Here is a 14,549-nt window from a genome sequence, read left to right on the forward strand (position 1 = left end):
TGGGAAGAAAGCAAACAGTTAGCAAAGCCCAGTAGAGTACACCCTGGATTTGTAAAAATGCTTCAAGATTCTAGAAAGGAATATGAGGCTATTACAGAAGCAGATACTCCTGAATAACTACTATATTACAAGACTTCCATGAATATCAACTTGCCAAATGGGGACAGGCAACTTACTTTGCTGCATAAAAACAATTGACTCAAAACCAGTGATTTGTCTACCCAGTTTAATGAACGGACAGCTTGACTGTATGCTGTACGTACAACAGCAAGGCATCACTGATCTTTCTACAGCTGGTCTGCCAGAAACTAAGCCACAAGCCACAGGAGTATCAAGTATCAGATTGGTACTATTACACACAGGAAAAAAAAAATAGCACAAAAATCACAGCTCAAAGACTGTGAATTTAGAAGGGATTTCTTCAACTCTGTTCAGCCCCATGCTAAGAGCCTACACTTTTATTAGACAGGACCAAGCCAGATGACAACAGAACACATTCCCATAGACCAGTTTTATATCCAAGACCACAGTGTGATCTCTTCAAATGTTTACATACCATTTTGAGCTTCAATGACAGCAGGTTCCACTTTGTCAAGATCTTCTTTCACACTCATCTGTTTGTCTGCAATGACCTCCTGCTGCTTGTGCAGCTGTTCCTGAATCTCCTGGCTCATAACCTGTAAGAGAATTTCACAGACAAAATATGCTTTTTAGAAGCTGAATTTCTTCCAGTACTTGCTCTGTAGACTCTGTTTTGTAAATAAAATAGTTGCTATGCACAGAGATTTAATAAAAATTTTTACCTTTTTCTTCTCAGCTTCCTGTTGATCTTTCACCATCTTTTTCAACTTGTCATTGGCTGCTGCATTTTTCACTTCCAGCTCCTGACTCTTTATTCTTAGGTCACGCCGCAATTCTTCCACCTGAGATCAATTTTAAGATGGAAGAGAGAATTCATATTAAGCACTGAGATCTATTTAATCACTCCAGCCTTACAGAGAGCAAAGTTTTAAAGATACATACCTGATCAACTGTTTCCTTGATTTTTCTAAGACCAACGTTCAAATGCATTTGCTGTTCCTCCAGTTCACTTCGTTTCTCATTGAACAAGTTGGCATAATGGTTGATGAAGTCCAAATAGTGACGTGGTGTGATTGCCATTGTTCTGCCTCCTCGTTTTGCCAGCCGAGCATTAGCCTTTAGGGAACAAAAAGTTGTAGAACATGCACTGTTCTAAAATTTATTTGGATGCCAAGGATCATAGTTTTTAGGAAACTGGTGAATGATGCCATGGCCTAGAGGTAAGTGTAAGTTAAGCAGCGTAATAATAACATACCTGGTGAAGAGTCTGGTGCACAAACACACAGCTATTAACAATAGCCTCCCTGTGTGATGGTGGCTGTGGCAGCTTATCATACACAACTGGCATGTAATCAGGCACAATGTAATTTGGTTTCTCAAGATCCATTTTGCTTGTGAACTCTTTGCCAACTTGGTATAGTGCCTCAGTTGACCAGTCTCCAAACCAGTTCAAGACGCATCTGAAATAAAAAGCATTTGTGAAGACTTTCCCAGAAGCAGTGTTTTAATGATACTTGTAACATATGTTAGAATATGCAGCAATTACCTGTTGAAGAGTGCAGGAGAAGTAGCTGCCCTGTCCTTCAGGCCCTCAGAAGATGGATTCATAGTGAACACTACATGGAGATTCCGAATAACTTGGCTGGTGAACCATTTGTAGAGTTCCTCATGCGAATCTAACATTAAACCTTCTTTTTGTGCTCCTTCTTTACACTGAGTCATCAGGGTAGCATATTCATCTCCTTCAAAGAGACCAGGAACCTAATTCAAAAGATATTTTTGTTGTAGTTTATGGTTGTAAAAAGGTGCTTAAAATAGTTACTCACAATCTTCTTACCTCTCCGTTGGCTAGGAGAGTGTTCATTCTCTCCAGGAATCCAGAATCCAAGACGTTTGACTCATCCATGATAAAAGCTATTTTTTCATTTTTACACCCAGAACGTCTCAATACTGTCCTAAGGTCTTCATCAAAATCTTCACCTGTGTATTTTCTGTGAACCTGGTAAGAGTTAACACTGGTCATTAACATTTTGGCTTAGCTTTTAATGGGATTTTAGGGGTGAATATATAAGTGGGAGTTTTGACTTGCAGGTTTTCAGAAGTTAAACTAGCACACCAACCTTGATTTGGTAGACACTCAAACCGTTCATCCAGGCAACAAATCTTGACAGGGTTGTTTTCCCTGCTCCACTGACTCCAATTAGCAGCAAGTGGCCCTGTGGCTGACGGAAGATTCTGAAAAAGAACACAACCAATTGTGATTGATAAGTGTTAGAAACTTACTGAAGCTCTTCCTAGAACACCTCAGCTTCAAGTTAGTACTAAAACTGACATACCTTTCCAGATAGGATCCTGCTATCTGGAGGCTGGCACTATATTTTCTATAGACAACAATGAGACCATGCTTCATTCTTACTTTGTACTGAGGCTACTCTGTTTTAGAATAAGTCTAAATATGGCTTACATGAGCAGCAATGGAAGTCTCAACTTACCGGTCAATTCTTAACACATGATCCAAGACTTCATTGAACAGGACAAGTGGAACATCAAGTTCTTCTTCATAAAAGACTTTAAGCCTAGCTTTCACATAGTCTCTTAGTTCTTCTTGATCCACTGGGATATAATCCTAAAAGAACCAGTTGATATAGTATGGAGATTAAGGAATTTGCTTAGGGGTAACTTTATGAGTACACAAAAGCAGAACTGCTAGAATACTTGAAGTAGCAATCCTCTAGAAAAGCTTAAGAATACTATACTCATTTAACTTGCACAGGAACATGTCCACTGCCTAGAGCGTCACAGATAGCAGCATGGGGTTTAAACACTGTATCTACTGAACCTATCACAGGCTAAGCCTGTGCTGCCAGCTACCAAAGACACTGGGAAGTAGCACTACAGACTTACTCCCTTCCCCAATTTATTTTAAACAGCCTTTCCTAGTCACTTACTATTGGTCAGAGATGGGTAGCAAGCCAGGTGGACTTTTGGCTCAACCCACTGGGATTTGTATGGACTGCCCAGATGGATCACTTCAGATTACAAGAAATAGGTCACCAGAAAATGTGTAATACCAGTATTTCTCAAGGGTCACTGCCTTATCCAAGCGATTCCATAAGGAATAACTGTCACCTGGTAGTGTCACACTATTCTTGAGAAATATTATTTAATACTGCCTTTACATCCCACGGTAACTCTTACAATAGCATCCCTCGCATAACAGCTATTAACTTTGTGGCAAAGCTCACAGATAATCACAGTAAAAATTTACTGGAGATCAATTTAACAAAATGATGGACACTGATTATCATTTTAATACAGTCATAACAGCTGCATCACTCAGATGATGAGTTGCATCCAACCTATTTAAAATTTTTTTTAAAAAGTTTTACTTGCCTTTGACAGCCAGTTGCTGTATAAGATAGGTCTGCTCATAGCCTTTTCTTTGTCAATGTTGGGGAAATGTTTCAGAGCAACCATGTCAATGTTCTCATCAGTCCAGCGTCTCTCCTCATCTTCCACAAGTCTGGATAAAGAAGTAAGCCAGTGAGTACAGTCCTCTGTAATGGGAAGATATAATCACACCACGTGGAAGCACTGTGACTGAAGTATATTTCTGCTTTGTACAGATACAACTCCCAAGAGAGTCAAGCTGGAGTGAAGGGAAATATTCTCATTGGCATTCCAGCTATTTAACATGAAGCACACTTTAGTTTGATCTTCTAATGAAAGTTGGCAAGGAATAGGGAGAATTAATTTTCGACTCTTTATGGTTTTGCCTCCCCAACTCACAATTATTTTACCTGTCCTGGAAGAGACGTAAGGCTTCGTGGGCCCAAATCCTGATAAGGCCTTCAACTGGTAAGGTTTCTAGTGGTCTTAATGCTTCGAATATACCTCTCACCCACCGAGTCATTTCACGAGGTGAATAGATGTAGTGTGGCTGCGTGTCTTGAGTGAATCTCTCCTAAAAATTTAAACTTAATTAGTTACTTTATCTCAAAATTGCACCATATTTTTGTACAGGCCTTGGCATTGCAAGGTATTATGCTGACAGCATAATTTAGTCATTTTTGCCAGAACTCAAGTAACTGGTTGAGTACTGTACACATATTATCCATGTGAAAGGTAAACAATGCATGTTAAATGATTCAGCATAAAAGGAAGCCTTCTAACTAGAGTCTGGAGTTGCACTTAACTAGTTACCTGAGACATTGTGTAGAATTCTACCATAGCAGCAGTGAGAGGTTCTGCATATGTGCGAAGTGATGGGATCAGCCTCAGCATTGCACGATTGAATGTTCCATATATTTGAGTAAGTGAAGCTGGTCCAGGATAGTCCACATAAACCACAGGAACATGTCGTAAAAATCTGAAAGATTAGCAAATTACACAGTACAGAAAGTCAAATTACAATCTGTATTCTCTTCATTATCTTTTGCCAAAATTAAGTAACTCCTTGCTTCAAAAATCATCATCAGTAACTGCAGTTGGTTTGATTGCTCCTTAATGACTTGGACCAAAAAGTATTCTGAAGTGTTTCAGATAGGTGATTCAACAGCCTAACACTGAGTCTGCTGCCTGGCTGTCATGATAAGAACCAAGCAGCAGGTAGTGCAAAAGCAAGGAACACGATTTCAGCACAGCTGTTGCTAAACAAGTGTATTAAGAACAGATTACAAAATCAATGCTTCAGTTTTGACTCTGATTCTGTTGTTATATAGAATCTACTAGACACATTACCTGTGTGATAAAGGTTTTCTTCCAGGATCAGTAGGTGGATTACATGCACCAACAAACTGAATTCTCTCCAGTTTCACCCAGGTCTGGTCAGATGTACGGTAGAATCCTCCATGTTCCACCATCTGGAACAAAATAGTAAAAATAAAATCAAATCAGTGGAACATTGTATTCCCCTAAAAGTAGCTGTTGTGATACAGTTTACAGTTGCTTAAAAAGAAAAACAAACCTGTCTAATGAAGGATATGACTCTCTGTGTGCCATACTTATCCATATCTGGCAAGTTGATTTCATCACAGAACAGCACCAGCCACTTTCCTAACTGCACAGGAGCCAGCACCACTCCATTAGGGGTACGCCTGTATTCACAGTAGTGATCAAAAGTTTTCAACAGCAGTTCTGGAGTGGTAGCACTTGAAAAGTTGAGTCCAACCACCTTAAAAAGAGAACAGTGAAAAAAAAAAAATTAAAATACACTAAGGCTTGAAAGAGAGCGTATCAAGAGTCCTGAAAACAGCTATGTTCAGCTGTTCGCAGTGGAAATATATCTACCATCCACATTACAGGTATATTACCATAAATATACAGGTATATACAGCCTATATACTCTTTGCTTCCCACTGTAGGTTCTCCATTTACCATGCAGCAGTGCATCTTGCCCAACCCTGTATTTTGAATATCACTGCCTCATGTAACTGTCATTCCACCTAAATATACAGAAGGATGAGAGCTACTCAAACAATTGCACAGGTTTTTAAATACTGAATGCAGCAATGTTCCTCTGTTACTAAAATGGCAAACAAAGAAAGCAGTTTTAGGCTAAGGAACTTGAGAAACGAATTTGTATTCTCCTCAACATGATTTTTATTTTTTGCTATATATACACATGACTGACTGAGGTGAAGCTACCACTGAGTTCTGGCTAGGAAATAATTTCCATGCTATCTTTAATCTTAAGAAGATTAAAGACTTGCTACTACTCTGTAATTCACACACACACATACACACACACACACTCTCTCTCTCTTGTGTACCTCCATGTCAGGCAGAGCTCTGAGAGCACTGAAGAGGGTCATGGTCTTTCCAGAGCCTGGTGGGCCACAGAGCACCAGAGGTTTGTGCTCTGCCAGCCAAGTGTACAGCAATGCTTCATGCCGAACTGTATCTAGGGTTGGCACTACAACATCAGGAGCTGCAACTTTGTGTGTTTCAACTTCAATTTGAGGAACTTTGGATTGCCATGGCACCCATTCACCTGTTATGGACACCTAGGAGCACAAAAACATGATCAGACATTTTAGGACAGGAATCCAGCTAAACCTTAATTAATTTTTTAAAGTGACGTCAAATTTGATGTGTTTATTTAAACAAGCAGCTTGTTTGCTGAACTGTGAAACTGCAAAATTTAAAACAGTCTAGCAGTTTATTCTCCAGGTTTGTCTTCAAAATCTAAAGCAAGCTTTTAAGAAAATGAAAGAGCAACACTTCTAGTACAAGAAATGTTTACCTCATAGTCAATTATAGGTATGTTGGGTGCAGTTGGCAGTGGCACAGTGGTGATTCTCCTAATGTATTCTCCCAGCTCTGCTCTCATTTTCAAACGACTGTCTCCAGAAAGAGACCATAGTATTGCATAGACCAGGTACCTCTGTAAGAAGCAGCAACAGCAGCTATTGGTTTGAGAGTAACGGAACGAAACTCAGTGAGTAACTCAAATCTAGGCAAAACCAGGAGTCACTTAACAGCAGATTGCATTTACCTGGATGTAACGCTCCAGCTGGTCTATCTGCATCGGGAAGTCGGGATGGTTGGCATTGTACTGGGCCACGTTGCGGCAAGCTTGGTGCAGCATGGAGAACAGAGAGCCGAGGCAGCGCAGGCGGGTGAGGTCCATAATGTGCTCCAGCTTGAAAGCGTGTTCAAGTGCCTTGGTTACCAGGCCGTTGGATGTGAAATATGGCTGCATTATTGTTGCAGCATCTCTCTGAATCTGTTGGGGGAGACAAACACTGCTCAAAGCATTTCCTTCTCATTTGACTACCAGGCAGAAAGAAATGATTTTGTTTAAGGTTTGAAATGCTTCATATTTAAAAACCAAACCAAACCAACAACCAAAAAAAACCCAAACAAACAAACAAAAAAAAAACCAACCAGAAAAAGAAAAAATATGTAAAGAGGAAGTCAGCTTTTCTATGATAGGCTGTCATAAATTCTACATATGGTGTACCTGCGACACAAGCATTTTTACTACTTAATCTCATAATGTAATTCAAGTTATACCTGCAACATTGGGGATGCTGCTTCTTCTCCTTCATCTTCTTTGCCCTTTCGCCTGCGCTGAGCTTCCTCCTCACCTTCATCCAGAGGAATGCTTCTGAGTCTGGCCAGGAAGTTATTGAATATCATGTCTGTACTGAGAACATCCTCACTGAACCAGACCATACCACACCTTGACACGGTAGCCAAAGTGGCATATTTCAGATCCTGTACTTCAAACATGATACGCACCTGAAAGACAGAAATTTAAAATGACTTTAAAACAGCCAATCAAGAGCAAAACAATACAAACCCTTTCCCTGAAAAAACAGAGACCTTTTAAAATATGCAAATTCGCATTTAGACACTGAATAATCAGCATCAGCATTATACTGTCCTAAAGTAAGTTCATCATTATTGACATTTACCGTAAGACTTAATTCACATTTTGTCTTACAGGGTCAGAGTAAGTGTAACATGAAATGTTTCCACATAAACTCCTTACTCCAGCAAACCACAATCTGAACTCAGTATTACTTTGCTTGTGGTGAGAAAGAGGGACAACACTAGTAAATACTAAATTAAACTAACAAGCTTATATACAGCACATAAGCACAATGTAAAAAAAGTAACATTACATTTGGTGGGAGGCTGAGACGTTCTCCATTCGGCAGAGTCAGAAGTTTGTTGTCATCCAAAACAGAGTTCAAGTTCTCAACCCATTCAGGGTCTACATCACCATCAAAGATAATCCACTGGCGTTTTTGTAGTTCACCTCTCACGTTGTCTATGATTCTATATTAAAGGCAATAGTCATTGAAGTAGAGAATTAAGACTCAGTAAGGCGAGATTATCCTTGGCACAAATGTACCAGCCATTTTGCATTTGTACTATTAAAGACTTACTTTCTCAGGACATGGGTAAACAAGCCATCTGTCCATTCCCTGGTGTTTGGATCTAAAGTACCATAGAGGTGATCTTTGCTGATTGCTTTTGGATCTATAATGTGAGCGACACCTTCCACACCCTCCAGACGTTCAAGGGCCTTCAGAAGTACTCTCCAAGCCATGCTCTTTCCACTTCCAGAGGGACCAACCATCATCAAACCATGATTTATCTGTGTAATCTGATACAGCTGAAGAACCTGTGACACAAGAAATAACGTACCAATTAACTTCAGCAGTTAATCTAAGCTTTTAGGTATTGTTTGTTTAAGACAACAAAAATTTAAAAGCTTTCCACCTTTCATAATATAAAAGTAAATTTAGTCTTATACATAAACTTCAATTCCACATTTTCAGTTTTAGATTTTACCTTTTCAACCCACATGCCACCAACTTCTTCTCCATCACCATAGGTAAGGTACATTTCCTGACACACTTTTTTAAGTTCCTCTCTCAAGGCTGTCATCTCTCCACGGTGATACTGTACTCCAGGGAATACATCAGAAAGGAGACTGAACAGCAGTGGAATGTCTTCTGCAACCAGCTTTGGTACCATAGTTTCACATACACTTTGGATCAGAATCTGCAGAGAGAGAGTGAGACACATTTCATTTAAGATTTTTTTGTTAAGTTCACTTCACCAAATGTGTTTGACAAGGAATACTTCACTAAATACTTAACTGATTAGGTACCAGACCAGGGCAGTCTCAGTCAAAACAACCACTGACAGGGTTTCAACTTCGGAACTACCCAATGACTTCCTATTGATTTTCAGTTTATGCAAGTCTGGTTTCTCATGTCTCTTCAATATGCTTCTGGCATTAATTGCTGAGATGCTGAGCAGCAGTAAGTGTCATAAGCACCACCTCATAGGAATGAATTTTTCACTACAATTCAGGGAGTTGGAAAACATGTTTAACTTGGTGCTTCTAAGCTATCAAATTACCTTTGGTAACTAACATTACTTTGTTCACATGGCTTAATATTAAATGGTAAACACTGAAGGGTTAATTTCTTTGTTTAGTGTGCATCATCTATCACAGAAGCAGAGACTTTGCACACACATTACCTCTTGCTCTGGCAAGTTCTCAGCGATTTCTCCCTCATCAACAACTTCACCACGCTCTTCTTTCTCCCGCTTTATCTTCTGAATTCTCTCCCTCTTCACATTACCTGCACTAACCAGCACACTCTTCAGTGCTCTCAGGCCAAAATCGTAGTGACTTTGGGAGGACAACTGTTCATCACAAAGCCTAAGAAGCAAAAGAGGCAAAATACAATTTGATTCTCAGTATGAACCAACATAATACTCAGTAAATATCATTCTTTACTTGAAACTTTTGCTTGAAATGATTGCTGCACAATATGCTTAGTGAGTTGCAAAGATTATAGCTTTGAACTGTAAGTTCTATTGTTACTGACTGAAGCCAAACTTGTTACTCACTTGAAGAATGGTACTATCTTATTGGCAAGAACTTCAGCTGTACGGAAACCCTGGGAGTACAACATGACCTGGGCAATCAACTGACGGTCTGGTTTTGTCATTGCCAAGCTACGGAACAACTTCTTCAAATTGTCAGGCAGATTAGATCTGCCTGCATAGCCAGGATTCATGGTGATGAAGATTGCCATGTCAGGGCTCACTTTGACTTGTTTGTTCAGCAGTTCACAGGTAATGGGTGTTGCAGCTGAAAAGAGAGTGTATTTAGTTATACCTGAGTCAGTAATCAATCACTCTGAGAACTGAAGTCATACTTTATCCTATTTTAGTTTCCTACAGTAATGGACAGCAGGTTCTCCAATACTGCAACTCAAACAATATAAATTTCTACCAACTGAAAGTTACATCAAATATTTAAGCTTTGACATAAAATAGCTTCATCCTTGCATTATTTGCAAGAAATGTAGCTTAGCAACAAAACAGCATGAAGGATGTTAGAAAAGAATTACATACTCTTGTCATAGTTGGGGTTGGAATGCTCTCGCAATGCTTCCTGGATGCACTGAACTTGCTGTGAAACTGCAGAGAGCATTCTCTCCTCCAGTCTGTTGAACTCGTCAAAGCAGCCCCATGCACCCACTTGGCAAAGTCCCACAAAGATGCGCCCCATTGCCTGCATGAAGAGGGGAAAATTCACTCAATTGCATCGTCAAAGGAAGCAGAGAAGAGCACTTTACACAATGCATCCAAGGCAGGAAGAAGCTGTGTTTAATTGTAGGGTACTGTATTTGTAGTATTGTAGAGTTATGAAAGGGTTCTGACATTCAGCTTTCACTGCTTCACAGAACCACAGAGGACAACCATAGCTCTCTTATTACTCCATACTGTACTGCAGTGTGTTCCAAAACAGGCAAACTAAGTCCACTGCATAATGTTTTGTCTGCTGATACCAATAACATCAGGTGCAGTTCTAGTCCTTTATCACAAGGAGGATATAAGAACTACAAAACATTTCAGAAGAGGAAATTGAATGGCCAGAGTATGATAACCTTTCCACATAAAGAACAACCTTTAAGGTAAGATTCTGTAGAAGGCAACATGAGGGAATATGATGGAGGTCTAGAATCTACTGGTTTCAGATGAATAGGAATAAATTATTCACTGTCTTTTCTACTACAAGAACATAGGAATCATTAAAAAAAGACAAAAAGAAGGTGCTTTTTCATGAAGTGCATAGTAATAGTGCACAGTAGAACAATTTGGTAAAGATGTTATAGAACCAAGTGTGCAAGTGGATTGAAGGGGAGAAATAGTACATGAAGAAACGTTCACTGGAGCATGAACAGAGTTAACACTTTTCCAGTGGGACTCCTGATCCTCTTAACTGCCAGAGGGAGGAAGGGAGCTGGGGCAAGGAAGGATCACATTATTGGTGATTTTTATACTCCCTAGGCATTTTCTTACAGTCACCCCTGTGAGCCAAATGCTGGCTTAATGGAATCCTGATCTGGTCAAAATACAGCTGTACAGAAAAAAGCCCACACATGGCCAACCTGGCAGAGTCTGAAAAGTTCAGTGATTCCTTGTCCATGTTTTACATTATTTTTTATCTCTACACTTGACCAAAGTTTTCATTTGGAGACAATTTGCTGTGTTACAGTTTACAGAATCATTTCATCTGGTTCTCAGTTTGAAGATGTCATTCATCTTCAAATATCTGGATAAATTTTCTTAGTTCTGAAGAATTCTTCACATGATGAGATAAACTGCACATCTGTGTTGCAAAGGATAATTTGGTAAAGTGCAGCTACTTCAGCAGTCTCACACTCCCATCTGTTCCTCATTAAACCAGTACTATCAATGCAAACTACATAGTTTAAAGTTACTTTCCTAAAACCAGTCTTAAGCCCCTGCCTTGTACTTCCTTTCCCTCCATTTGCTGTTACAGAACTACCTGTTCAAAAAACCCAGAACCTCTGCTCTAGCAGTGTTCTGCCCCACTTCTGCTTTAGGCATTTTTTTGTTACAGAGGTTCTATATGACCCATAGACACCAGCTCAGTTAAGACTTACAGATAATCACCTTGAAAATAAACACTGCTGGCTGTTTCGGAGTTCTGAAGAGATTCCTACTGGTTGTTAATGAAGACTACATTGTTTCAATCAAACAGCTTACCTGGAAGTCAAATGTTTCATCACAGTTGAAAACCAACACAAAGCGGCCAAGCTGATGCCCAAGAGCTTTAACAGATTCTGTTTTACCAGTACCAGCAGGACCTGTTTTTGAAATGGGATGGACACACTTTAGTGTTTATCATCTGAGCAGCACTGCCAACTCATGCAATCTGCCAGCATGCGGATTCTGAAGGTGCCTGTTCAAGAGGGTTCAACTGAAATCTAAAACTGTTCCAACTTCCCCCGAAACACCATTTTGTTCTTTGGTATCTTAGTTATAAGTGTTTTGCATGTTTACATTAACACTGTATTGTGGGAGTGCACATCCTTTCCCCAGTCCACCCCTTAAACCCCATCCCAGGCCACACTACAGTCTCAGGAATGCTTGTTAGGCCTTGGCCTACATTAACGGCACCAGTTAGCTCCCCTTGAGCTTATCAGAAACCCTGTCTGCTCCCACAACATCTGTTGTCTAATGAGCTCCTGTTTTTCAATTCATAGCCTTGAGACTTACATTTTTTCTGTCTGAACAACAGACCAAGTAGAGTAATATTTTTGTTGTTGGACTTTTCAAGGAACATTCTAGTAACCAACTCGGATTGTGGTCAGGACGGAAATTTAGTGATGACTAAAGCCAGTAATTTTGCAACTCTATAAACAGTGGTCCTAAGACCCTCTGAGATCTCCTGGACTGCAGCAGGCTGTGACCAGGATTGTGGGATGCCTCTTGGAGCTTGTGATCTCTCCAGTTTGCAATGGAGGATTGCCATTGAAAGCTGACAACTGAACTTGGGCTGATACCCCCCACTCCTTGAGACCCAACCCTTCATTTGTGGAGAGATGCAAAGCCATCCACTGAATTCAAGGGGAATTTTTCATAGGTATACCTTTGCACATACTTCATGTCTGTGTGCCAATTTAGGTCTATAATTAAGCAAAACTTTTTGTCAAGTTACTGCTCTGCTTACAGAAAATCCTACTGAATAATTTTGTTTTAAATTAATCAATTGTTCAAGTACTGCTATTATTGTACTGATTAAGTAATGAAATACTGCTAAATCCTTCAGACCTAAACTTGATCCAGTCTGAAGCTAAGTTTGGCAAGGGAGTCCACTCTGACCCTTTTGACCCAATGGTAGTTTTTCTTACCCCTCTGCATCCCTTACTGTTATCCCTGCTTATCCTTGTGTCCCTAGTCTCCACATAAACCATCCCAGATTGCTTTTAATCAGATTTTTCCTTGTGTGCTTGATCAATACAGTAATAGAATGAATCTTGCCATAGAATTTGTTGTGCTTTTACAAATTCATATTAAACCTGCCTTTGCTGATACCTCACTGGTGATTCTTTAAGTGACCTAAACCACTCATTCTCATACGTATTAGAGAAGGTAAGAATTTTATACACTTGTCTCACAAACTTACCAAATGGTGATCCTCCAAGTCTTGCCTCCAGGGCTTGTGTCATTGTCAGGTAGCAGCGGTCAGTGAGAGGAGTCTGTACCAGCTTATCCTGAACCCCGAGGTACTCAAAACCATAGTTGAATTTGGCATTTGCCATCTGAATGGAGAGCTGTTGCAACACATCTGTCTGCTTTGGGTCAAAGTAGAACCGCATTTGGCTCAGCCACTCGAAAGATTTGGAGTTGTCGATCTTGCTTTTGATCAGTGATCTTGTAACATCTCTCTGGTGCACCAACTCAGTGATCTGGAGAATGAAGGTAACTCCTTAAGACCACAGCAATACAAGCCAATAAAGACAGGCTAATAAAGACAGGACTCCTACAGCTTCTCAGATTGGCACAGTGAATTGCCATCACTTAGAAATCATGACCTAAAACCAGCCTCTGCTTTAAAATCTGTTGCTACAAAGCCAAAACTAACCATGTTGCCTACTGTTAATGACTTTCCTAGTTTACAGCAAAGCACTCTGGTCCCGTTAGCCTGTTAATCTGTTACACTACTGAACTCAGTATTTTACTTGCCAGAAATCAGGTATTTCCCTCTAGAAATAACCCAGGATGATTTTAACTCTCCCCCCACCCCCAATCCCTATCTAAAAACAAAAGCATATCATAGTTACAATAATAACCAGCTTAACGATGTATTTCAGATTTGAATGAAAAAATCAGTAACTTCTATACCTGGAAGATCCAGTTTGAAGGTCAATTCACTGAGCTAGTCTGTAATATGCTATCAGGCATTAAGCTGACTAGAGTGAAAAACTACCACCCCTACATTAAGGATCAGGCCTTAATGTAATTGCTTAAATCGCACAAAACCTTTTCCTAGAGGAATAGTAATTCGACTGATCAACTTGTTCATTAAAATTAAAAAATGCTCACCTGTAAACCCCAGAGATGAAAGGTTTTTACTTACCAAGTGCTCCAGTTTCCTTCTGCGAAGGGGTGGCTGCTCCATCAGCACAGAGTCTGCCAGGACGTTGAGTGTGACCTCAACATTGGCTAGGACAGACTGGAGAGGACTGTTGTCTCCACCTCCACCATTGAGGGCTGACTCCACATTCTCAGACCATGCAATCTGGGCTGAGAGTACAACAAGCTGAGCCTGTGTAAAAAAAACCTCATCAGACAGTTTTCCTTGCTAAAGTAACATACTGAAGCATATTGAAGTGTTCCACATTAATACCTGGTATTTGTCAATCCAAGAGATGTAGACTGCTGGATCAATTGAAGTTGCTTTTCCAAAGATTTCTACTTCAGTAACAGACTCCGCAAGCAATTTAGCAAGGGTCACTCTCATTTCTTTTTCAACAAGAGTGAGCCACTCATTGATCTTGGGATGTTCTGTGATGGAGACAGGTGTTTTGAACAGCACCTGCAAGAATTAAAAGTTTAAGTCAGTCCACATTCCCTTATTTTCAGAATTTTATTTAGAAAGAAATACTGCAGCTATA

The 14,549-nt window shown here is 39.9% G+C and overlaps 1 protein-coding gene across 1 annotated transcript in view; it reads right to left on the reverse strand.

Annotated features, from left to right (window-relative positions):
* DYNC1H1 (dynein cytoplasmic 1 heavy chain 1) overlaps positions 1–14,549 on the reverse strand; it is a 45,764-nt gene that overhangs the window by 14,853 nt on the left and 16,362 nt on the right. Inside the window, exons 25-51 of the mRNA XM_039553408.1 lie at positions 14,282–14,470; positions 14,012–14,200; positions 13,058–13,340; positions 11,635–11,735; positions 9,973–10,132; positions 9,463–9,706; positions 9,088–9,271; positions 8,389–8,601; positions 7,980–8,218; positions 7,713–7,869; positions 7,099–7,326; positions 6,578–6,808; positions 6,326–6,466; positions 5,853–6,086; positions 5,048–5,254; positions 4,822–4,943; positions 4,285–4,450; positions 3,882–4,045; positions 3,475–3,604; positions 2,574–2,707; positions 2,202–2,316; positions 1,919–2,080; positions 1,628–1,842; positions 1,337–1,541; positions 1,024–1,197; positions 804–923; positions 557–677 (exon numbers count right to left, since the gene is read on the reverse strand). Coding sequence (XP_039409342.1) covers positions 557–677; positions 804–923; positions 1,024–1,197; positions 1,337–1,541; positions 1,628–1,842; positions 1,919–2,080; positions 2,202–2,316; positions 2,574–2,707; positions 3,475–3,604; positions 3,882–4,045; positions 4,285–4,450; positions 4,822–4,943; positions 5,048–5,254; positions 5,853–6,086; positions 6,326–6,466; positions 6,578–6,808; positions 7,099–7,326; positions 7,713–7,869; positions 7,980–8,218; positions 8,389–8,601; positions 9,088–9,271; positions 9,463–9,706; positions 9,973–10,132; positions 11,635–11,735; positions 13,058–13,340; positions 14,012–14,200; positions 14,282–14,470 — 4,828 coding nt within the window. The remainder of the gene's footprint in view (positions 1–556; positions 678–803; positions 924–1,023; positions 1,198–1,336; positions 1,542–1,627; positions 1,843–1,918; positions 2,081–2,201; positions 2,317–2,573; positions 2,708–3,474; positions 3,605–3,881; positions 4,046–4,284; positions 4,451–4,821; positions 4,944–5,047; positions 5,255–5,852; positions 6,087–6,325; positions 6,467–6,577; positions 6,809–7,098; positions 7,327–7,712; positions 7,870–7,979; positions 8,219–8,388; positions 8,602–9,087; positions 9,272–9,462; positions 9,707–9,972; positions 10,133–11,634; positions 11,736–13,057; positions 13,341–14,011; positions 14,201–14,281; positions 14,471–14,549) is intronic.

This window comes from Corvus cornix, chromosome 5 (assembly GCF_000738735.6).
Source record: "Corvus cornix cornix isolate S_Up_H32 chromosome 5, ASM73873v5, whole genome shotgun sequence".
Classification (NCBI taxonomy): Eukaryota; Metazoa; Chordata; class Aves; order Passeriformes; family Corvidae; genus Corvus; species Corvus cornix.